The sequence below is a fragment of the Mastigoproctus giganteus genome, chromosome 13 (assembly GCF_048544385.1).
Source record: "Mastigoproctus giganteus isolate SK-2022 chromosome 13, ASM4854438v1, whole genome shotgun sequence".
Lineage (NCBI taxonomy): Eukaryota > Metazoa > Arthropoda > Arachnida > Uropygi > Thelyphonidae > Mastigoproctus > Mastigoproctus giganteus.
The window spans coordinates 122,930,307-122,956,483 of record NC_143587.1 but is presented as its reverse complement, the minus strand read 5'-3'; the positions used below and the strand labels follow the sequence as shown (position 1 = coordinate 122,956,483).

General features: G+C 36.2%; 1 protein-coding gene across 2 annotated transcripts in view; it reads right to left on the bottom strand.

Annotated features, from left to right (window-relative positions):
- The window catches only part of LOC150076411 (inactive dipeptidyl peptidase 10-like), a 1,373,013-nt gene that overhangs the window by 142,050 nt on the left and 1,204,786 nt on the right, over nt 1-26,177 (bottom strand). Inside the window, exons 10-11 of one of the 2 annotated variants that reach the window (XM_090387020.1) lie at nt 18,825-18,943; nt 1,249-1,372 (exon numbers count right to left, since the gene is read on the bottom strand). In XM_090387020.1, coding sequence (XP_090243146.1) covers nt 1,249-1,372; nt 18,825-18,943 — 243 coding nt within the window. The remainder of the gene's footprint in view (nt 1-1,248; nt 1,373-18,824; nt 18,944-26,177) is intronic. The other variant, XM_090387021.1, reaches the window with a different exon arrangement.

Below are 26,177 nucleotides of genomic sequence, written 5' to 3'. Positions count from 1 at the left end.
CTCCAATTTGTGCAGCAGTCTTCCATGTGCAACAGTATCAAAAGCCTTTCTAAGATCCAAATATAAGATATCAAAGCTATTCCCTGCATCCAGTTCTTTTGTGACCACATCATAGTATCCAATCAAATTGGTCAGACAAGACTTCCCCTTAACAAAACCATGCTGTGTCCGAGCTATAACTGAAGTCTTGTCTACAAATGTTGGCAGGCTACTGTTGGAATCTTGTATGGGACACTAATGGATGATTATGAATGGCAATAAATGACAAAATAATTGTTTTGTTATTTGTTACTGGCTCACATCTGGTGAGTACGGCTTGGCACACCCAGGATCCTGAGTTGGATATAATCATTCTTCTCTTCTTGGTGATTCCCTTCTACTTCTGACTCTCTCAGGGTAACTCGGAAATTTTTTTTTGGCTGGTGCAACATAAGCTTCAGGCTTTCTTGCACTATATGGCTAGTAATGATATACAATTCAGTGAAGGTTCCTTCATCCAAACTTACACCAACAATTTCAATAAAAGCAGAGGGATAGCAATAAATAACAGTTCAACATCTTTAAAGTAAATTATTTACAATACTGTTGCAACTGAAGCAAAATACATATCCCAGATAACAAAGCCAAAATTATACGTTTTAGAACAACCAGTATTATCATATCTCATCTACTATTTCATGTTTTTTCTAGCATCAGATAGCATCCAGAGGCAATACCCATACCTATAATACAACTATTACTTCTAAAAGAGCTATCTGCACCACTTCTACTCCATGTGAATAACTTTGGTCCAGTTAGTTCACCCGAGGTATGATGTATTCATATAGTATTAAGATGACCTGACAAAGTGCTCTGACAATTTCAAATTTGTAAACTGCTCACGTTGATCTGTGCTTGCCAAGTGCTCCTTTTGAACTGTAGGTAAAGGCATCTAGATAAACATGACTACAAAGACTTCCTAACTGTTTTTATTAAATCAGTACCTTCTGGTTATAAATATCTGTTTCATAAATAGGGAACATGCGTGGTTGTCTTCCCCTAATTTTGAAGTTTTCAAAACTACTGTTATACTGTTTTTTCATTGATAATTCAAAGAGAAAAATATTTTTCAAGAGAACAGATATTCCCTTATTACACTTATGTTATTAGATATTTATAATTAAAATAACAATAATAAATAAAAGTTAATTTTTGTCTTAGACAAGCTACAGAAAAAGCAATTCTAAAATTTCTCAAAATATTACTCACCACATCACAATACCATAGAGGCCCAGTGCATTCTGTAACTACAGAATGGTTCTGTGCCCTTGTCATCCACACTACTGCTAAAATCTGACTGCTCACCCAGCTCACTGATGTGAAGTAGTGATCCCTGTGAGAATAAACGATTACTCTGAGAGCAATTAAGCATAATTACATTAAAATACCATTTTAAAAAAAATCAACTTTTATTGAAAACTGAGGCCCATGCATTAAAAGTATCCTACAGATAAGAAAATACTACAGGTACATAACACTCAGCTATTAGAAGCAACCTCAAGGATTAAAATTTGCAACAGCAAGACACTGAAACCATTAAATGAAGAAAACATGCTAATAATGCAGCAAAACTTTCAAAGTGCATGATGAATAACTTATCTTTTAAAGGTATCATTTTATAAAACATTAAGATAATTGAATTTCAATCATTTGTGAACATTAACTCCACAAACTTCAGTGACATTCACTGTTATATTTAATGATAATAAGTATGTGACAAGTTGTGTCCTGACTTTCCTAAATCATTCAGAATTATGGATATTCAAATTCACTCATATGATACAATTTTTAAATAAAGGAGGCCCATGCAATTTGCAAATAGTAATTCTGTGGATGCACTTTTTTTTTTTTTTGATTTTTTTTTTTGATTTGGTAGTTGTTGCGCATCGGCTTCTGTGGCCATATTGCACCTCCCAAGGTTTTTGCAGTACTTTGATCCAAGCCCGAGGCAGGAATCGAAAACGCGACCTTTGGGTTGCCAGGCAGGTACTTTACCCACTCGGCTAGCCCGGTCGGCCCGTGGATGCACTTTATGAATTAAGAACCTATAGCTGGGGAGTCAGGGTTAGGATCTCAGCTCATTAGATATTTTTATAAAATCTATTTTAGATACTGACTGTCATTCTGAATAGAAATCTAAGTCTATGCAGATCTAGAGTCTGTGGTATAAATTAACTAAATGCATTTGAACTCCATCATTAATGAAAGTTCAACATTGTAATTGGTAGTGGGAAAGTCAGATACAGCATTGCAAATTATGACAAATGGCCCAGAATGATACTCCACATATAAAAGTTAAATACATAACAAAATCTAAAAGCCTTTTCGTCATGTACATGGGGTCCTATCCCCTTGGGTTACTGTCATTAATTCACATTTCCAGATGAGAATCTGGATTTTTATTTCAGACATGAATTTAAATAAAAATAACTCCCAACAGCAAATAACATTTACTATGTTTTGCTGATTTACATTTTAAATGCCAGTGGCTTTAGCCTTAGCATTAGTAGAGGAATTTGATGCAAGAAAGCAAGCTTATGCAGCATCAGCCAAAAAAAAAAAAAAAAACCCACTTCCACTTCACCCCTCTGTTCGTTCAAAATACCTGTCCAGCTGAGCCTTAAACTTATTTAGGCTATCAACCTCCACGACAAGGGATGGAAGTCTGTTCCACCAACCAACCACCCGCTGGCTAAAGGCAAATTTCCGCACGTCTATCTACATCTGTCTTTCCTCAATTTGAATTTATGCCCTCTCAGGTGATTATTCTGAGCTAGAGGAAGAATCCCATCAGCATTGAGCATGCTCAAACCATTCAAGGCTTTATACACCTCTATCAGATCACCTTGCTGGTGCCTAGTCTCCAGACACTGTAATTTGCAAAACTTAAGCCTTTCTTCGTAAGAGCACCCCTTTGTTCCATTCACTAATCTTGTTGCCCTTCTCTGTACTCATTCCAGCAGCTCTACATCCTTCTTGAAATGAGGCCTCCAGACCTGTATACAGTACTCTCCTACAGTACTCTCCAGACCTGTATACAGTACTCCACTAATAACATTAGTCCACGATGAGCAGTGTCCATTGATTACCACTCTGTCTTTTCCCCCTCAACCACCCCTTTATCCATAGCAGCAATTTGCCTCCAATGTCACACTGCTCCAATTTGTGTAGCAGTCTTCCATGTGCAACAATATCAAAAGCCTTTCTAAGATCCAAGTATATAATATCAAAGCTATTCCCTGCATCCAGTTCTTTTGTGACTGCATCATAGTATCCAATCAAATTGGTCAGGCAAGACTTCCCCTTAACAAAACCATGCTGTGTCCGAGCTATAACTGAAGTCTTGTCTAAATGATCCTGCAGTGCTTCTTTAACCAGTGCCTCCATTAATTTTCCTGGAACAGAAGTTAAGCTCACAGGTCTATAATTACTTGTGTCAGCCTTTGATCCTCCTTTGTGATTTGGGGTCACATTTGCACATTTCCAGTCTATGGGTACCTCCCCTGAGTCCAAGGAAGCTCTCATAATTATGGCTAAGGGTTTGCTTACTTCCTTTGCTGCCTCCTTTAATATAACTGGATAGATTCCATCCACCCCGGGTGCCTTTCTTGTGTTTATCTTCAACAATTTCTCCTCCACTTTACTCCCAGTTATTTCAAGATTCTGTAGCTTACTGCTAGAGTTGAATACACCTCTGGCATTCCCCTCACTGAATAACTCCTCATGTGTGAATGTCGATGCAAAATATTCATTTAGTTTGTTAGCTACCTGAGCAGGATCATCAACAGTTGACCCATCAATATCAAGTGGACCAATCTGATTCATCCCCTTCCTTCTAGAGTTTACATAAGTAAAGAACTCTTTGCTGTTTTTCTTTGCATCCCTTGCCAAGGATTTCTCGTAATCTGCCTTTGCCTGCCTAACCTCCTAATAGGATTCTTTCAAAACAAAATCTAGTCATACACTGTAACAGCAAATAAGAATATGCAACAAACTGCTTGCTACCCAGTGGGCTTACCAGTCAATAAAATTAAATTTAAAAGTGATTGATTGGCAAATCCAAACCAAAGAATGCATACCTATGGCAAAGTTTTCTGTGAGTACATATAACTAACAACTACCAAGCAAGGTTTAGATTAGTGAATTTTCCATCTTATCTGTGATGACTGCAGTCTAATTAGGGCACAAACCATAAGTGGCCAAAATTGTTGCCCACAAGCCACAAAAGAGGGGCGCGAAAACTTAACCTTTAATTATAAAATCAGAGAATGTCAAAACAGCAAATGAGGTTTTCTCTACAACTTTAACACCTCTACAAATAAAGCAAAGATTACATTATTTGCATTAGCAATAATCAAGATTCTAATTTTCTGTAACAACAGATTATGTGAATTTATCTATTTCCTATAAAATTCTTATTTACATGTCTTGGCTACATGTCCGCACAAACATTGAGGGAACTGTTTGCAGCTATTTTATTTCTCCAGTTGCACTATATATTACTTTTGTTGAAATATGTGTATCTGTTCTGCCTACAGCACAGAAAATATACAAACTTATACTGGTTGCTCAGTGATAAATTGCACATATAGAATAATATGGCATGTACAGAGTAATATGGCATATTCAGCCATATTACTCTGTTTTTATGAGTTTCTTTCATGAATACTTTGTTCCACTAATGTGTAAAAATTATTTAAACTTATGATAAATGCACTCATAGCTACTGGTGAATGAATTTTAAATCATTTTCTTCATTCAGTATCTGTGATAGCATAAATAATGCAATTCTGTAATGGTAACTGCCATGAGTGACAGATGTTACATTACTTTCAAACAAGCAATATTGCCAAAAGTTTAATATGTCCTTTATTTAAAAAAGACAGAGGAAAAGTTAGTGAACACCACAGTGGTTCCCAAACCTGTTTACCACTGTTTTGTCAGGAAATTGTCACTAGAGACCACCTGCTATCTCTTGACAGGGCCAGTAAGTCCTGAAACAGACTGTCATAAACCCTATCTTTTAAATAAATGGCGACTTTTAGGTTATGCCACTAGTTTGAAAGTTTTGGTTTGGTTTGGTTTGGTTTTTTATGGCGCATTGGCAGCTGTGGCCATAATGCGCCAGGACTATGTTTGAAAGTAGTGCAATACCACGTAGTTAAGGCAAAGTTTTGTTTTCTGCTGCAAACATTAACTAGGCAGTTTAAATCCTGTCAGCCACAAAAACACACAAAAAAATAGTTAGGGAATGACATCACGTGGTTGCTTTCCATTAGGATTACTACTATAATTAATACTATTCATATGCCACGTGAAATTAATAATATAGTTCATTAAGCTAATTGCCTAAATCGCAATACAATTTAAGGTGATGTTTCAGGCATCTTATCAATACCCATCATCAGACCAGGCTGCTGTCAGACTTCTCTTGTTGATGCTCCCAGAAAGGTATGCACTTCAGGTTTCTGGGAGCATCGGAAAGAGGAGTCTGACAGCAGCATAGTCTAATGATGGTATCAGTAAGGTGCTTGAAACGTCACCTTAAACTGCATAGTGATTAGGCGATTAGCTTAATAAACTATATTATTAATTTCACATGGCATATGAGTGGTATCAATTATAGTAATAATATTAAAAAAAAAATAGGTTAGGCCAGGTCATAAACTGGAAAGTACTGTGTTTGAAAATACAAGTGAAAATTCTGTTTTCCTAAATTGCGTTTTTAAGTCCATCTTATAAAAGATGGACCTTCTCATTTTTTTTTTGCTGTGAAAATCACTGTTGTGTTCTTTGTTACTAAAATTACTCATTAACTTCAATAAAATAAAAAGTTTAGTGGAAATCTGGTCGAAGCCGAGTGTTACAAAGACTAATGCTGATGTTTTTTATAAGCTTGCTTTCTTGAAGCATATGCCTCTAATAATGCTAATGTCTAAGTGTAGCAATTAGGGCTATTCCCAAAAGTTCTTAAAAATGCCATCATCATTAAAGTTCCCATTTAAAAACAAGAAATGTTTCAAGAAATGAATTATGTTAAAGTCAGTACCAAAAGGAAAACAGTTTCTGATTAAAGATGAAAGGTTCCTCTCCCATATAGTACTCATCCTGGCTTCATTATATTCTAGTAATGCAACAACAGCAAAAGCTTACTTTTTTGTATGAAGGTCCTGAACACGAATGCTTATTGAATCTACAGTACTGTACTACTGTGAAAGAGTTAAAAGGAAGAAAAGGCATTGTTGCCAATGGCTAAAATTTTCGTAGGTTGCATTTTTCAGGAAAATGTATATATTGAAGAAAACTGTTCAAGAGCAGTGGTTCCCAAACTACTGAGATCTATGGACCCTTTCAAAAAGTTTACAAACAGCTTAAAAAAAAAAGATTATTTATATACATATATGTGCATATGTTTCTCAAACATATATATATATATGAACACTGGGTTTTCTGAAAAGAAAATTCAAAGTTTTATGTTTAAAACAACTCAACTTTATTCTTATTTTTACATAAATATATAATAATAACTTTATTTATCATTAATTTGCTATACATAAAACAAATAATTTGACCAGTTTCGCAGACCTGCTGGAACTGGTCTATGGAACCCCAGTGGTCTGCAGACCTCACTTTGGGAAATGCTGTTCTAGAGAATCGAAGTAAACAAAACAAATAAAGAAGAAATTTTAGTTCGATAAGTTGGAATTAATCTGAAAAAAAAAAAAAATAATAATAATAAATAAAAAAATATCTGCAGAAGACTGGTTCATTGTGATTTTGCACCACAGCAACTAACACCATGAGGAATCAGTACAATAACTTTTTTTTAATGAAAACCCCAAACACGAGAGGTATTAGAACCTATAATACTTAGTACTGTGCTTCAGTTGGAGATTGAGAAGATGAAACAAGATATTTGTTGACACAGACTTGAACTTCTGTAGACTGTAATTTTCAGGAAATACATATGAAGGAAGGCTGTTCCAGAAAATGGCAGTTGAATGAATCAATGAGGAAGATGAAAAGTTGGTTCTGTGAGTTTGAAGTCGGACAGGATGTTGGTGTAAATGGATGTTGGTGGCACGAGTTCAGACTGTTTTGAAAGAGAGAGTGGGAATTATAGAAGCCAATTCAGAAGAACAGTGCCCATGGAAATATCTGTAGAAAAAGCATGCAGCAGAAACAGTATGTCAATGAGACAGCGAGTGGAGAGACTCTGTTAGAGATGAATCATTAATTAACCTAACTGCCCTCTTCTGAATGGAATCGAGAAGCCTGAAAGAGGTTTTGGGGGCACCACCCCAGATGTGGGAAGAATATTCCATGGTAGGATGGATTTGCGATTTGTACAGAGTAAACAGCTGTTTGGAAGAAAAGTAATGCCGAGAGTGAAAGAGAAAACCAAGTCTTTTAGATGCAGAGGAAGCGATATTTGTAATGTGCTTGTGCCAAGAGAGATTAGAAGTCAGGGTAATCCCCAAAAGAGAGACATCATTTTGCCTAGAAATCGGAGTGTCACCAAAGATAAGCATAAGAATCCTTTTTCCGTGACAGTAGTAGTGGCATGTGATGCAAGAAAGCAAATGTATGAGCTTATGCAGCATCAGCCAAAAAAAAAAAAAAAAAAAATCACACCATTCCCTCCAAATGCCTGTCTAGTTCCTCCTTAAATTTATTCAACCTATCAACTTCCACAACAACAGATGGGAATTTGTTCCAGCAATTAACCACCCGCTGGCTAAAGGCAAATTTCCGCACATCTATTCTACATCTGACCTTTCTTAATTTGAATTTATACCCCCTTAGGTTCATAATCTGAACAAGTGGAAGGATCCCATTAGAATTCAGCGTGCTCAATCAGATCACCGTGCAGGTGCCTAGCCTCCAGCCACTGCAATTTGAAGAACTTAAGCCTCTCTTGGTAAGAGGATCCCTTCATTCCCCTCACCAATCTTGTTGCCCTTCTCTGTACACGTTCAAGCAAATCTACATCCTTCCTAAAATAAGGCCTCCAGACCTGTACACAGTACTCAAGGCGTGGCCTGACCATTGCCTTATACAGAGGGACAATCACCTCCTTTTCCCTGCTAGCAAAATTCCTATATAATATCATTGACAAAACCATATATCTGATATAAGACAAGACTGAGTTTTAGAAGGATTGAAATCAACTAAGTTGTCTTTGCCCCACTGGAGAATTACCTGGAGATCGGCATTTAAGGAATTGGTGGCGGATATTCGAGAAGTTGAAGCTGATTGAGCAGGGGAAGGTTTTTCAAAATAGAAAGTGGAATGGGATGTGCTATCATCGGCAAAACTATGGATAGGATTTGCAGTCAATGGAAGAAGGTCATTAATATACAAGAGAAAAAGAGTGGGGGAAAGAACTGAACCTTGAGGGACACCAGCATTAATGGAGAAGTTAGAAGACAGAGAGCCACATACCATCACCCTAAGTGAGCGATCAGAGAGAAAACTGGATAACCAATTACTAAACACAGTTGGCAAACAATAAGATGAAAGTTTGTTTAGAAAAACTTTATGCCAAACAGGATTGAAAGCCTTTGAGATGTCAAGAGCAACTGCTTGTGTTTCACCAAACGTTTCCATTGAATTTGTCCATAAATGAATAACATAAGCAAGAATATCACCAGTGGATCGACACTGACGGAATCCATATTGGCGATCGTTGATAAGACGGAATGTTTTTAGGTAGTTTTAAGAGTTGGTGGTTAATTGATTTCTCCATTACTTTAGAAAGAGTAGAAGTAATTTTAATGGGACGATAACTGAATGGGAGGGACTTGTCACCCTTTTTTAGGAACTGGCTGGATATGAGCAAATTTCCAAGCAGAAGGAAAAACACCTTTGGAATAAGAAAGTGAAAAAAGGCGACAAAGAACAGAAGTAAGGTCAGCAGCACAGGTTTTGAGAAAAAGTGGAGAAATACCAACAGGATCTGCAGCTTTCTTAGCATTGAGATTCGTCAAAAATCCTTCTAACATCCTTTTGATGGAAGACCACAGGAGGCATTGAATGGAGGGGGTTGGGAATGGTGGGAGGTGTTTTACCAAGATCATTAATATACATGAGTTGGAAGAAAAATGGGATGCTAGCAGGTCAGCTTTATCCTTGGCTGAAGTGACAACAGAACCATCTGGTTTTGACAGAGGTGGGAACAGAGATGGGCAAAAGTTGCGATATACAGATTTAGCTAGGGACCAGAATGCTTGGCTACCATTAGGACAAGAAGCAAATTTACTACTCTTAGTCTGTTCAAAATCTAGTTTGGACTGATTAATAACTATTTTACAATTGTTGCAGGCAAAAAATGAAACTGAAGAATTGGAAACAAGCCAATTACGATACACAACATTATTCTCTTGAAGAGCCTTAGCACATTTGTTGGAAAACCAAGGTTTTAAACAAGATTTTAAAGATTTTAAAGTGGAGTGTGGAATAAAGGATTCCATTCCTACATGAATAATTTCACTGACACGATCAGAATAAACATTTACATCAGAAGTTTTGAAACAGTAGTCCGAACAAGGAAAAGAAGAAAAGAAATCTCGCAGGTCATCCCATTTTGCATTCTTGTAATTCCAAACAATACAAGGTTGGGAATAGCATGAGATAAATGCCCCATTGGAGAAGAGAATCACAACAAGTTGTGTTCTGAGGTACCTAAACGACAGTGTACTTAGAAGGGTTGTTTGTGAGAAAAAGATCAAGCTTGTTGGCTGTATGGTTAGGATTGTCCGGTATTCTTGTAGGTAAATGTACAGTCTATGCAAGGTCATTAGAAATTGCAAAAGCCTCAGTCACAATGGTGTGACTAGAAAATGGAAGCCAGCTGGAGTTGTGAACATTAAAATCACCAAGGAAAATTACCTCACTCTTAGGAAAGTTGGACTAGAGTAAGTCAAGTTGCAAAGGGAGGAAGTCAAAGAGCTCCAAGTGATTAGTGGAGTTGGGAGAACGGTAGAGACAGCAGATGAATTTGACACAATGAGGTATAGAAATTTTGAGTCAGAGAAGATCGAAGAGAGGAGATTCCTAATTACCAATTCTCTGACAGGGAATATTGGAACAGACATATGCACAAGTACCACCTTTGAGGTGAAAGGAATCATACAGCGAATAATTTGGGCAACTGAGATGAGTAGTATTTGAATCAACCGATAAATGAAAAAGTAAATGGGGTTTGGCAGACTGCAAGTGGAAATGGACATCGTTGAGATTAGAATTGAGACCACGTATATTTGTGAAATGAACTAGGAAGTGTTTGGGAGGTTTAGATCTTTTCACAGATAAGCTTACTCTATCAGTTTGACAATTCATGGTGTAGTCAATAATAAGAAAAAGTGTGTGTGGGGGGGGGGGGACATGCTGTATGAAGTAAACAAATTTTTGGATATGGCATACATATAACATGGTCTCAACAATGCCCACAGCATACACACTACTCTGACTCCCTCCAGTCACAATCTGGCAAGAGTAGAGGTAGCAAGATTATACACTAGCTGATCCGGAAGCTTCCTAAAGAGTTACCAATAGGTTCGGTCCAGTGTACTAACTAACGGCCAGCCTGTGAACACCGTTTTAGAGCTGTACACTCGAAATGTAAGGAAGATTGGATCTTGCCATGATGTTCATCATAATCTGAAAATTCCTCAGTCATACTGCATGATGGAAGAGATGGGGAAGAGTTGACCAGAACTTAGCTCTGGAGACTAAACATGGGTTCCACCACTTCAAGCCTCCAATAAGCAAAGTGGTAGTATTGCACCGGTTCATGAGAGTCATCTACCACCTAGTATTGCCTGGTAACACAGAGGGGTGGCATTCCTCCATGTGGTGTACACAAAGCCTATAAAAGTTCCTCCTGTATAAATGGGACTTGAACCCATGCCTTTCCAAACAGTATGGGTTGCTGTTGTTTCTTTGGGAGTGTTCCAAGGTAGTCACTAATACAGTCATGTTGCACCACAGTAAGGGATGATATTAATTGTAACCACAGGGGCTTCTGCAGAACATGGAATGAAGTGAATGGAACGACTTTTGTAAGAGGGTGATCAATGATTAACTCAACTGTTCTCTTCTTATATATAATCAAAGATTTTCACCATTCTGTCCCCAAAATGTTGCTAACATTCTCTGCTATGGAAACTGAGATGTGAGGACAATATTCCATGGTGGAATGGGTATTAGATTTGAACAGAGTTAAACTCTTAAGAAAAAAACACTAGGAGGAAAAAATAAAAGAAATCCTAATGGATTTCTTTTGGATGCAGAGTAAGAAGTATTTGTGATAAGTTTCTGCTAAGAAAAGACAAATTAGAGTTAATCCAAGTAACACAATACGTTAGTGTCTGAAAACCACTTTTATTAAAAGATATTCTTTTTTTCCTAAAAATAAGATAGCTTGACAATTAACCTGGCAGTGATATCCTGGCACCTAGGCCAAGATTTTAATTTCAATATTTTAAAAAAAGTATTTGGTTTTTTTCAATGTGCTTTTAGTGCACTAACCCCAGGGGCTCACATCTGGTGAGTATGGGCTTGGCACACCCAGGGTCCTGAGCTGGATATCATTATTCTTCTTCTTCTTTGGTGATTCCCTTCTACTTCTGACTGTCTCTCTCTCTCAGGGAGACTCAGAAATTTTTTTTTTTTTTTTGGCTGGTGTAGCATGAGCCTTAGTCTTTCTTGCACCATATGGCCATTACTAATACTAATGTTTGGCCTTTTACCAGTAGATTGCAATGCTTATTAATTACAGTACTACATTTTTAAACAATAATTGAAACTTTTGCAAATGTTTTGTTGGCAAAGGTAAAGAAAGGCTGCAGCACAAGAACCGCGCAAAAGTTCGATGAAATTTACCGGTAAAAGTACTTTGCCATAATGACATTTGTATTGTTGCTCGCTCAGTAAACATACAGTGGGTGATATCGGTCAGGAGTAGAAATTGAATTCCATGGGAGATTGAAACCTTCCCGAAGTGGAGGGGATAACCTGACCTTTTTTCTTTAGCATCACTAGTGGAAAAATTGTTTATTAAGAAAAAAAAAAAAAAAAAAAAGGCAAAGGAAGCTCACATGAGAAGCACGGCAAACTTCGAAAAAGTTTACTGCTGAAACTATGTTACAAACATTTTTTTTACACTGCCAGAACTTCTAATATGACTCTGTTTATGATTTGATTGGTTAATTCAATTAGTGATTCAGGTTAACCCCCCTCCACTTCAGGAGGATTTCAAGCTCCCATGGGATTCAACTTCTACTCCAGACCAATAACACTCACCGTCTGTTTACCGAGTCAGGAACAATACAAATGCTGTTACAGCAAAGTACTTTTACCGGTAAATTTCATCGAACTTTTGCATGCTTCTCGTGCGGGCTTTCTTTACCTTAGCCGTTTTTTCTGCCAGTAAAAATACTCAAAAAATAAAGTCTATTAATTATATTTAAATTTTCAGAAAAATATCAAAAACAAAACAGAAACATGAAATATTTAATCTCTGCAAAATTTAAGTTTGTGGATTCATTAATTGTACAAAACTTCAGCATTACTCCAACCCAACAAATGAAGCCAATATTTACAAAAAAAAAAAAAAAAAAAAAAAAAAAAACTTTGAAATTAATATATTTCAGTAAAAATTAATAATAATAAATTCCCATTAATTTTGCCTGTGTATGTGACAAATATCATTATGCAAAATCATTCATATCCATTTTTCCAAGGTTCTTGTGACACTCACTACATAAAGTCTGCATGGCTGAAAAAGAAAAACAATTACAATATGTTATTTCATATGCTCTTTTTTTTTTTATCAGTCATTTTTATTTTTCTTATGAACAGCCTTCTCTGCATGTTACTGCCTGCACGTCCTTCTAAATTCATTAGGGAAGAAAAAATCATCATGGAACAACGTACAGTACTCCAGCTGATATAACATACGGCACACAACTCGGCCAAATATATTGTCTCCCTTTCATGGAATTATAAATATGATGATCTGCACCCTGCTCCATCTGTTGAAGCATCACTTTTACTGTCACAATTCACACTATCTGTCAGAATAATGTTCAGGCCTTTTTGGTAACATGGGATACTTTGTGACACATTCCTGGAATTCAAATGCACTGAGGTTAGCTGATTTACTTCAGGGCCACAAATTCTACAAAAATTTCTCTTATTTTCCATGATAACATTCACACAGGCAAGTGGTAAACTTTGAGAAGCTTTTGGATAGTGATAAACATGCCATTATGATGGAGAGTAGTGTTTTGCTAAATGATGAACTGTACTTGGCTGGACACAATGAAGTAAAATTAATATTGTCTACTCTCTCTCAGGGCCACTCAGCTTTTATGAAATACACAGCAATATAAAAAAAAAACAGCCAGGTATCTGGACTCATTTGACCAGCTACACTTGTTTCCAGTCATCCAGTGTCCGATCAGTGTGTTGTTGACACCACAGCATCTGCCATAAACAATGATCAGCTGTGAGGAGTGGGGGGGGTGTCTCTTTTGCTGTCTGCTGTGGAACCTCAAAAGTCTGAGTGTGTGGTGCATCGTCATCTGGGATACTGTTCGTGAATTCCTTATATTGTATTGCGATGTGAACTGTCACACTGTGACCTGCCATTGATCCTGTACAGTGTGCTGCATCCTTCACTTACTAGGAACACATACATTGCATAATCCTTTACAGTTCTGTTGGCAGGAGGTGGTCTGACCCAGTCAACATCATTCTCAACACACCTTTAACCACAGTGGGCAGCAAGCAACCAGCAACACATACTGTTTACTGTTTCCAATACTGAAGTACCCGACACACAAGCTCCCACAAACATGTTGTTTTGAAACCTTTTGATATTTTTACTATGTCCCATAACTGCTATTTTATCATTTTGACTTGCATAGCCAAATGCAAATTACCACTGCTCTAGTGTAAGAAGTTGTTTGGCTTTTTATACTGCAAACTATAGGACGTCCATTATGTACAGGGTGATCATAAATAATTCAGTGATCACTGAGTGTGTATATGTGTATACATATATGTATACATACACGAGAACTGCCTGTGTGTGTGTGTACACACACACACACACACAGAACATTAATTGCAAAAAATGAATGTTAAACATTCATAAATACTGCATTTCAAACAACACGCTTAGCTATACAATACAGCATACCCCTCTTTACAATACTAGTCCATTACCGTTGTAATGTGAACCCAATAACCCATCGTTTTTTGGTAATTCATTCCACGACCTCGGAAGTTCAAATTTTCACTATATAACTCCCTAAAAGTTCATTTTTATAGTGTAAATTGTATTAGTTACCAATTCAAATCATTAAATGCACTACACTTTCATCGTTTCATATGTTCTGTTATAAGAACCAATTTTGAACGGCTTTGTGACATTTTTTAAAGCACATTTCTGGAAGTCATGACCATAAAACAATTTGCACTTTCCGGTTTATTGGGCTTTTCTGTTACTGCAAGCAATTATAAATGGGTAGTAAACTCTATGTTATTGCATTTGTGAAAATACCGATAGCTGGAATCGTGTGGGGTTTTACGTTATTATGGTGAATATTTTTGAATCTTCAATTGTATAAAAAACATAAATAAATTTTCAGAATCTTCTCTTCATTCCTTTTTTTTTAAGCTTTCTAATCATGTTAGTTGCAATTTGTGAGTTCCGTTAAAAAATGCTTATGCATGCTATTGAAATTTATAAAGAAAAGAGAAGATTATCCTTGGAAATAAACACATCTTGAAGCATTTCTGAAGATGACTCATTGCGCAAAAAACCAATGAGTGCCAAGCCAATAAAGAGTGATCAACAAGTGTGCATTTAATCGATGATGATGATGAAGAATAAGCATTCTTTAATATTTGTAAGTCATAAGTAATTTCTCTATTATTATAATTTGCTTGATTTTACAGGCTACGTTTTCATTCCTTTAGATAAATTGATCATTGTTTAAACAAACTAATTAGCTAACTAATTTCTCTGTTGATAACTAGATAATATGAATCAGAGCTGTAATACTCAATACATTCTACGTTGATAATAATATTTGTAAAATACTAAGAGGAGTATACTCAATATAGTACGTAGAACACTTCCGTACAATACCCTCCAGAAATTAAAACGGAAAAAACAAAAAAATCTACAACTTACCGGTGCATTAGAGTAAAATATAAATAATTAAAAAAAAAAAAATTTAATTGTGATCGCAGGAATGAAAATGTATTTTCATTCCTGTGATCACGACATACGGTCGAAAAGCGTTGTGAGCTTCAGGAAGGAAAATCGTTTTTGATTCTTTAGATTCTTTTAATTGCGTTAATTTGATTTTGAATTGTTTTAAATTATTCGAATTGTGTTAAATTGTTTTTTTTAATTATTTAATTATTTATATTTTACTCTAATGCACCGGTAAGTTGTCGATTTTTTCGTTTTAATTTCTGGAGGGTATCATACGGAAGTGTTCTACGTACTATATTGAGGTATACTCCTCTTAGCATTTTACAAATATTGTTGATAACATAACCCCTATTTTTAACATTATGTCTATGGGAAATAAATTCCCACTTTATGAGCACATGCTAGAAACGAATTAACTCGTAAAGTCGAGAACTACCTGTATATAAAATTTGTTTTGATAAATCAAGTTATATTTGTTATGGCATAATTATATATTAAAAACATTAACTGTAGGTCCCATGGATACTAATTTTTATTAACATTATGGTGTTTAATATGTTAAAAACTTGTCTGCAACTATCATAAATTCTAACGTAGGGGAGAAAATAACGACAGGATTTTTAATATAGATCAGGCAAAATGGTGCAAGGAACAAACTTATTCCAAATCGGCCAAAAATAAACATAAAAAAAATGCATATATAAAAATGAAAGAATTCTTGGATGGGTGTGATAATAAGTATAATGACTTAACCTGGCAGCAATGGTGGGTAACTTGATAGGTGACTTTTGAAAATAACATTCTCACATTAACTGTTAATCAATGATTAAAAATCTGAAAGTTTTTCTGCCTTCCTAAAATAGTTGAACTTGTATACATAGTTTCTGAAGTGTTTTTTTTTAACAGTTTTTATAGGGAAATTGCAAACGAGGACCTGCCATCATCTTTGCAACTATTTGGCTTTTTGCTAAACATGTTCACTGCCACCTATATTTGAGAGAGTACATCTAATGTGCTGTAATTTTCAGAATGTTGAAAAATATCAACATTTGACATCCTTGGCATTCTGAAAATTCATAAATAATGCTTGAAAAGTAAGAGTTTGGGTATTCATAATTAAAAGTGAACACTGATTTTGTGCTAAGCTGCAAATCAGAACAAATCTTAAAATTTTAGAAAAGTATTCATGTACCTAAACTATTATCAACACAAGAAAAGAACAAACAGAACTGTGTGCTAAGTCTACAGAAAAAAATGAAGCATTGCTTGCAAAGAGTTAAATCAGTGTGCTAATATTTGAGTAGTTGTTAATTTCATGACACCCTTTTATTAACTGCTTAAGAATTACCACTTGCATCATTACAGCATGGCACTTGGGGCCTTTTGCCATTTATACACGTAAAGGCTTGATTAGACCGGGGTTCGAGCCCGTGACCACCAAATACGGAGGATGCGGAAAGGTCAGGGAATGATCACTGCATATCCCCGGAGCAATATGGCCTTAGTTGCTAATGCTCGTGAAAACCAATAAAAAACAAACACATAAAGGCAGTGAATTTGTTAAAGAGCAGCATGACACTGGATAAGCACCACCACCACTGTGTTTGTTTAAACTTTTGGGTTGTTTTCTACTCCCTCTAGCTCAATCTACAGTACCCTAGTTATTTCTGAAAGATTTATTATTGCTTTTACAGAGTAAGGATAATAAAACCTGATATTTTCTCCAGATGGCTGATATACTGTGGGAAGCAAGATAAGTAAGTCTCATTCAGATATCTCAAGCTGTGAAGCACAACAAATTTGAAACAAATCTGAAAACGGAGGTAACTAATAATATCAAATATATACGATATATATATTTTTTAATTTTCAATAATATTTATATACATAATAGAAATATATGCATACACATGCATGAAATTTTGAGCATTTAATGGCCTTTAAAACTGGAAAATGGAAGAGAACAGATTTGATGTTTCTATTTTTTTGCAATTTTTGCAGAATATTATATTTTTTTTTGAAAATAAAAAAAGCATGTTAAAAGGCAATGTTTAATTTTTTTTAATGAAAATTTAAGAGTACATACAATAAGTACTGCAATCCATTAAGAAAAGATTTAAGCAGAATTCAAAGACATTTTCCAAAAATGAAAAGAAAGTTGGGCACCTGGCACCTTTTTTGTTACACTTCTGGTGCCGTCGCCACCACTAGATTAAATTTTATGTGCAGCAAAGATGATTAGTATTACAATATATTATTTAACTGCACATAACTTAAAATTTTCTACAGAATACAAAATTTGTGTCATTCCCACATTAAATTTCTAATAACATACATACAGTTGGGCACCAAATAGTGACACCATGGGGTTGGCCCACTGCTGTTCTGACAGTGAGGAAGACATTTAATAATGATATAAATTAATTGTTAATGCAGTGGACTAGGAGAGTTGGTCCAAAGAAGCCATCTTATAGCAAAAAATAAAATTAACTCCTGTTGTATCTCATAAGATAACAGAATATAGGAAAAATTGAGCATGTAATAGCTCTCTATTGTCAAAATAACATACAAAGTATGCACCATTCATTGCTTGGTATTTATCTGGGCCAAATGCTTGATTTTCCTAACTAGTGTCTTGTTAGGAACTTTTCTCCTTGTTGCTATTATATAGTATTGTTTCATGCTTGGTATTAAAATTATTCTTTCACAGATAAACAGACATACAAGCCATGGGTGTGGGGCATTTTCTACCAGATGGCACTATTTATTTATTTAGGGTACAAATATATTGCATTGTCCCTGGGTGACATATAGCCTCCCTCTCCTTTGATACAAACTTATGACTAGTTCATGGATACTTGAGATTTCTAGAGCTTCTCTGTAGAGTTGAGAAAAACATTCATCAATAAGTCAGGTTTAAATCAATTAAAAAAAATATGATTTTATATGCAGCCACTGGAAGCAAGTTTTATTCTGAATTATATATAATCTAATAGTTGTAATTATTATGATGAATCAAAGTTCAAAAAAATTTCAACATATTTTGTATTCTATATTTGTAAGTGCTTCTACATATAATAAAAAAAATGAAATGTGAAAAAACTTTAAATTCTTACACAAAACTAATGACCCTTTTTTTTTTCTGCATTTATTGCTAATTGTAACCTTAAAATAATTATATATATATATAAACAAGTGAAAAAAATTTTAAAAGCATGCAACAAGAGTATGCACAATATTACATTCTGTTAGTAAAAGTTTCACAAAACAACCAGAAGCAGAAAAGCATAAGAATTTAAAGAAAATTCTTGTTTAGTCTCAAAAAAGAGGCACAGGCAGTGCTCTAAATAAATAAGCATATTTCAAAGGCCAGCACTAAACATGAGTGAGCAAGTGAGTGGCAAAACAAGAATACTCTTCAACTACTAACAAAACACTTATCAAACAATCATGCACATTCATATTTCTAAATGAGAAAGTATTGAGAAAGAGATGTAAAATAAAAGCAGAAGAAAGAGTGTAGGTGAGCACATGGCTTGTGACCACAAACCACACATGCATTAACTGGTCTTTGACTTCTCGGGGGGGCTTTACATCCCGTGCCATAATATTGTTTAGGTTTTTGAGATCGACCACCCATAGGGCAATGGAAGGATTGTCATTCCCTGCCTGAAAATATATATAAAAAAAAAAAAAAATCACAGTATGCTAATAAAAACAACAATAAAAAGACATTTCTGCCTCCATAGAATTAATGATTTGAGGTTTAAAAATTATCTTCTACAAATATAAAGAGAATATATAAGTAAAACAAAATAATTAACTCTATGATAGGCATATAAATTTCCTTCTAACTGATAGACACACCTTGGGATAAAGTAGGCAATTTTAAAATCTTAAAATTGGCATGAAAATATTTTAAATTGTTCATCTTTTGATGCCATCCTTTATCTATTATGAACACAAGTATGAATAATATATTTTTTACATTAAAAACATATACTTTTAATTACTGTTTAAATGATTAATATATATTTTTTATTTTTCTAATTAAAATAAAAACCTCCTCTGTCTTTAGACATTCATTTGGGTATTAACTTCACCTGTCAGCAAGTGAAATTTTAAACAAACTCAAATCAAATAAACTGAGCATCTCGGTGAATGGATGTCACTCAGAATATTAACAACATTTGAAGCCAGTAAGCATTTCTGTCAGGAGATGCATGGGTCAAACATGACAGTAACATAATTTCGTAATTGTACACAAAAAATGCTGCTAATTAATGTGTGTGTTAATGTGGCTTACAAAAAACACTTTGGTTTTATTATTATTTTTTTATGGCCAAACTCTTTCAATAACAAGCAATTAAATGGTGCAGATCAGACACAATAACTGAGGAATTCATAAATTGGAATTGACATAACTTGTATAGATTTTATTTAAATTAGGAAAAAATGGCTTGGGTGTACTTCATCCTGAGGTGATCTGCCCAGAGGTTAAAAATCAAGATCACCTATTTTCAATAGGAAAATAAGTGATCAGCTAAGTTGCTAACAACAGTCTGCATACATATTGCTAGAATCCATACACTGCAGTATGAATTTCAACAGTGCACAAATGGTATCAGGTGAATATACACCAATTTTGATGCAATTCATTTGCAAGTTTTTTGTGGTGGAGAGAAACAGATTTTGCACAAGTTATAAATTCTTTATAGGTTGAAATATTGCTCATGCACAATAAAAATTATAAAAATGCTGTTTTTAAGCAAATATAACAACCCCAAGAAAGTGTGTATTTTTATGCAGAAAAAATCCTTTAAGTGAAACAAAAAAAAAGGTGCTAATGTCACTTTTCCAAGAAAGGGCAACAGGTATAAGTCCAGAAAAATGTCACTTCTCAGTAATGTTTTCAAAGTTCTGTTTTGTAAAACAATACATTTCAAATTATCAGTTTTGACTGTGACTTTGTTCGAAGGAATACAACTTATTTTGAGTTGTGCTACTTTTTAATATAACATAATTATATTTTAATGACTTATTATCATTTTTATTATTTTAATTTATATTATGAATGATAAACAATATTCACAAACTAATTTATTATTTAAACTATTTTTGATTTAAAAGTGTCATAAGTCAAAGAATAGTTGAATATTTACTCTCAAGGGGAAACAATTATATTTTATTAAAGCTTATAGTAAAGTTCAGATATTAATTAACATAATTTCTCATCTAATTTTAATAAACCACTACAGTAATTCTTATGCTTAAAAATAAAGAAGTTTAAAATTGCTTCCCTAAAAAGATTTTTTTCACTTGTCACTTTTCTTGTGCATAAGAGATATAGTGACTGAAGAAGATACCACACTTTACTGTTATTCAAACCACATACTAATGTATAACAAGGGAAGCATTCAAGGAAGTAATCGTGGAAGCTACTAGGCTTTTCATACTAATTAAGAAATACTGTTCAAGGTTTAGGCCTAAATGGATGTCAGATGAACTAATGAGACTCATGGTGGAGTACAAAAATGCATGGGATGAATATAAATTATCAGGTGACACAGAAGCCTATGGTAGATATAAGCTAGCCTGTAATCAAGTCGCAAAAGAAGTTAGTCAAGTGAAGGCAGATTATGAGAAATCTTTGACAAAGAACGCTAAGAAAAACAGCAAGAACTTCTTTCGTTAGATAAACTTTAGAAGAAAGATGCTAAAACAGATGGTTTGACTATTGATGATTCTGTTCAGATAGCTGACAATCTGAATGAGTATTTTGCATCTACATTCACACATGACGAGTTATTAAGGGAGGAGAATGCCAAATGTTTATCAAAATGTAACAGGGTGCTTAATGTTTTTGTAATAATTGAAAGCAAAGTGGAGGAGAAAGTGTTGAAGTTAAACATAAGAAAGGCACCAGGGGTGGATGGGATCTATCCAGTTATATTAAAGGAGGTGGCAAAGGAAGTAAGCAAACCCTTAGCTATAATTATGAGGGCATCCTTGGACTCAGGGGAAGTCTCCACAGACTGGAGATGTGCAAATGTTTCCCCATTTCACAAAGGGTGACATGAGTAATTACAGACCAGTTAGTTTAACTTCTGTTCTGGGGAAATTAATGGAGTCACTGGTTAAAGATGCATTGCAGGATTAGATAAACAAGGCTGCAGTAATAAATCAGACAAAGCATAGGTTTCTTAAGGCAAAGCCTTGTCTTACAAATTTGATTGGATACTATGAAGTGGTTACAAAGGAACTGGATGCAAGAAATAATTTTGATATTGTATACTTGGATTTCAGGAAAGCTATTGACACTGACGTGCATGGAAGACTACTGTACAAATTGGTGCAGTATGGTATTAAGGACAAGTTGCTACAATGGATAAAAGGGTGGCTGAGTGAGAGAAGACAGAGTGGTAATAAATAGATGCTGCTCTTTGTGGACTAATGTTATTAGTGGAGTCTCCCAGGGATAAGTGTTAGACCACTGTTGTTTTGTGTATTTATCAATGATATTGATGAAGGTATATCAGGCTTAATGTCGAGGTTGGTAATGGCAGTGTGCTATTGCAACAGGATCTAGAAAAGTTGGGCAGATGGGCTGGGAAGTGGCAACCGAAGTTTAACATTGACAAATGCAAAGTACTGCATATGGGTAGAAGTAACCACAGAGAAACATACCAACTGTGTGATGCTACACTTAGGGTGGTAGGAAATGAAAAAGACCTGGGAGTAATTGTACAATGAGATATTAAATTTTCAGAGCAGTGCAGACATACTGCCAGAGCAGGTCCATGGGTTATTGTCAATGATATACAGGAATTTTGCTAGTAAGTAAAAGGTGGTTATTATCCCTTTGTATAAGGCAATGGTCAGGCCAAGCCTTGAGTACTGCGTACAGGTCTGGAGGCCTCATTTTAGGAAAGATGTAGAGTTGCTTGAGTAAGTACAGAGAAGGACAACAAGATTGGTGAGGGAGAACGAAGGGGGTGGTCTTACCAAGAAAGGCTTAAATTCTGCAGATTGTAACGTCTAGAGGTAAGCATCATTTCTTCTACTTCTCTCTCTCTCTCTGGGTAACTCGGGAATTTTTTTTGGCTGGCGCAGCATAAGCATAAGTTGGTCCTTGAGGTTGTCACAGACATTCTCTCAGATATGCCAGACAAGAAGCTGTACTTATTATTAGCCATATGGTGCAAGGAAGGCTGAGGCGTATGCTGCACCAGCCAAAAAAAAAAAAAAAAAATTTCCCCGAGTTACCCTGAGAGAGAGAGAGAGAGAGAGAGAGAGATAGAGAGAGAGAGAGAGAGAGAGAGAGAGAGAGATTGACAGAAGTAGAAAGGAATCACCAAGAAAGAGAAGAATGATGATATCCAGCTCAGGACCCTGGGTGTGCCAAGCCCATACTCACCAGTGTGAGCCCCTGGGGCTAGCTATCTGGGAGTCTAAAACGCTGATGGAACTGATATTCGGGTGGCACTCAAGTCAAGTGGACCCAATTTCGGCGAAGTCCGAATGGTCTGACAGCCAAATCCTCTGCTTGCACCTTCACGATGGTGGGTCTGTTAGTAATCCTGGGTATAACCTCCATGCACAAGTACATGGTGGGTGACCACCCAGGTGTGAACCAACTTAAGCAGGGGTCGAGGTGTGGCGCCCACACCTCATGGAGGAATGCTGCCCCTCTATGTTACCAGGCAGTACTAGGTGGTAGATGACTCTCATCAACCGGTGAAATACCACCACTTTGCTTATTGGAGGCTTGAAGTGGTGGTTGTTGTTGTTGTTGTATTTGGGTTTTCTGGCACAAGGGCCTCTTGGGCCATATTGTGCCTGTTCGATATTTGCTTATCGCTAATTTCTCATGTTATTGTGATCATAGGCTATTATAGAGATTTATCTGTTTCAAATAAGTAAACAGTTCCTCCAAATTTGCATCATTGCCAAGAATCTGCAATAAGGTTATCGGTTCCTTCAAATGGGACAGGGATGTAAAGGTTGATTTTCTGGTAGTTGAAAGTTGGGGACATTCAATGAGAATATGATATATTGTCAACTGCGACTGGCACAACAAACACTGAGGAGGGTTCTCTCCCATAAGCAAATACAGATGAGTTGGATGTGAATGTCCAATGCGGAGCCTTGCTAGAATTACTTCTTGTCGCCTGCTTTTCCTGATACTAGATGTCCACAATTTTGGCTCTTTTTTTATCTGCAGCAGTTTATTATTTATTTGAGCTTTCCAGAGGTCAGACCATTGCTTCCTACATGCTGTTTCAATGATGGATTTGTAGTCGGTGTAGGGCACTGTTTGTTGCCTGGAATTGCTTGAGTCAGGGTGTTTAGCGGCGGCGTCCGCTTGTTCATTACCTGGAATGCCTGCATGACCAGGTATCCAGCAGAAGGTAACCTTCTGGTTGGCTTTTTGACAGTAAAATAACTTGGACCGTATCTCTTTAAGAATCGGATGTGAGGGCGACATGGTAGTTTGAATGGCAGTGATTGCGCTTAAGGAGTCTGTGTATATCAGGGATTGCTTTATACAGCTGTTGTGTATTCTATCTAGAGCTAGTTTAATAGCAAATAATTCTGCAGTATAGATAGTACATTCCGTTGGAAGAGACACAGCATCTGAAAAGGTAGAAGAAACTGCTGCAGCACCAACGGCTGCATCTGTTTTGGAGCCATCAGTATAGATAGGTACTTTATCTGAATTTTCCAACAAATGAGTTTTATGGAGCTGTTGATAGTTTATATTTGCCAGAGAGGATTTTCCCAATCTTGAAAAGAAATTGTCGCAGAGAGGTGAGAATTCAGTCCAGGGAGTTTCAGGAGTAGCAAGGTCTTGGAATATGTTGTGAAATTTAAGATCCCAACTGATTGTGAGTTCTTGCAGTCGAATCCCTGCAGGGCGGTTTTCATTAGGCTTATTGTGATATAATTCAGCATATTGAGGATCAAACAGGTACTGCCAGCTAGGGTGGAATGGCATGCTTTTAATTTTTGCTGCATACTTACACAATAAGGATTTTCTCCTGAGATGCAAAGGGGGTTCATTTGCCTCAATATACAGGCTGTGGACCGGAGATGTTCTGAAGGCTCCCACAGCTATCCTAAGAGCACTATGCTGTATGGTGTTCAGACGTAATAGTGAACTTTTCCTAGCGGAGTCATAGACAGGTGATCCATAGTCTAATCGTGATCTTATTAAAGCTCTATACAGATGAAGGAGAGAGCTTCTGTCAGCACCCCAGGACTTAGCAGAGACTGCTCTCAGGATGCTCAGTTTTTTTAGACATGTAGTTCGAAGGAAAGCAATATGGGAAGCAAAATTAAGTTTGTTATCTAAATATAACCCCAACAGTCGGAAACTGTTAGTGACAGGAATCAGGTTGTTTTTTAAAAATATTTCTGGATCTGGGTGAAGTTTGCGTTTTTTACAAAAATGAATTGCACTAGATTTCTTTTCTGATAGGGAATAGCCATTCCGCAATGCCCATGATTCAATTTTAGCGATGGAAATTTGGAGTTGCCTTTCAATGGTGTTCATGGATTGTTGAAGTGGTGGAATCCATGTTTAGTCTCTAGAGCTAAGTTCCGGTCACCCCTTCCCTATCTCTTCCATCATGCAGTATGATTGATGACTTTTGAGGTTATGATGAACGTCGTGGCGAGATCCAATATTCCTTACATTTCGAGGGTACAGCTCTAAAACGGTGTTCGCAGGCTGGCCGCTAGTTAGTACACCGGACCGAACCTATTGGTAACTCTCTAGGAGGCTTCCGGATCAGCTAGTGTATAATCTTGCTACCTCTACTCTGCCAGATAGTGACTGGAGGGAGTCCGAGTAGTGTGTATGCAGGGAGCATTGTCGAGGCCACGTTATGTCAAGGATCTGGGTATATTCTTACCACATGTACGCCATATCCAAAAATTTCATTATTCATACAGCATGTCCCACCCACTATTTCTTACTACTGAATACACCATGAATTGTCAAACTAATAGAGCAAGCTTATCTGCGAAAAGATCTAAACCTCCCAAGGACTTCCTAATTCATTTCACAAATATACATGGTCTCAATTCTAATCTCAACGATGTCCATTTCCACTTGCAGTCTGCCAAACCCCATGTACTTTTTCTGACAGAATCTCAGTTATCGGTTGATTCAACTACTGCTCATCTCAGATGCCCAAATTATTCGCTGTATGATTCCTTTCGCCTCAAAGGTGGTACTTGTGCATATGTCCATTCTGATATTACCTGTCAGAGACTTGGCAATTTGGAATCTCCTCTCTTTGATCTTCTCTGGCTTAAAATCTCTCTACCTCATTGTGTCAAATTCATCTGTTGTCTCTACTGTTCTCCACTAATCACTTGGAGCTCTTTGACTTCCTCTCGTTGCAACTTGACTTTCTCCAGTCCAACTTTCCTAACAGTGAGGTAATTTTCCTTGGTAATTTTAATGTTCACAACTCCAGCTGGCTTCCGTTTTCTAGTCACACCGATCCAGCAGGTAGAGATGCTGAGGCTTTTGCAATTACTAATGACCTAGCACAGATTGTTCATTTACCTACAAGAATACCGGACAATCCTAATCATACAGCCAATACGCTTGATCTTTTTCTCACAAACACCCCTTCTAAGTACATGGTCGAAGTGAGAGGTCCTTTAGGCACTTCAGATCGCAACTTGGTGATTGTCTCTTCTCCAATGGAACCTTTATCTCATGGCTATTCCCAACCTCGTGTTGTTTGGCATTACAAGAATGCAAAATGGGATGACCTGCGAGACTTCTTTTCTTCTTATCCTTGGTCGGATTACTGTTTCAAAAGTTCTGATGTCAACATTTGCTCAGATCGTGTCAGTGAAATTATTCTTGCAGGAATGGAATCTT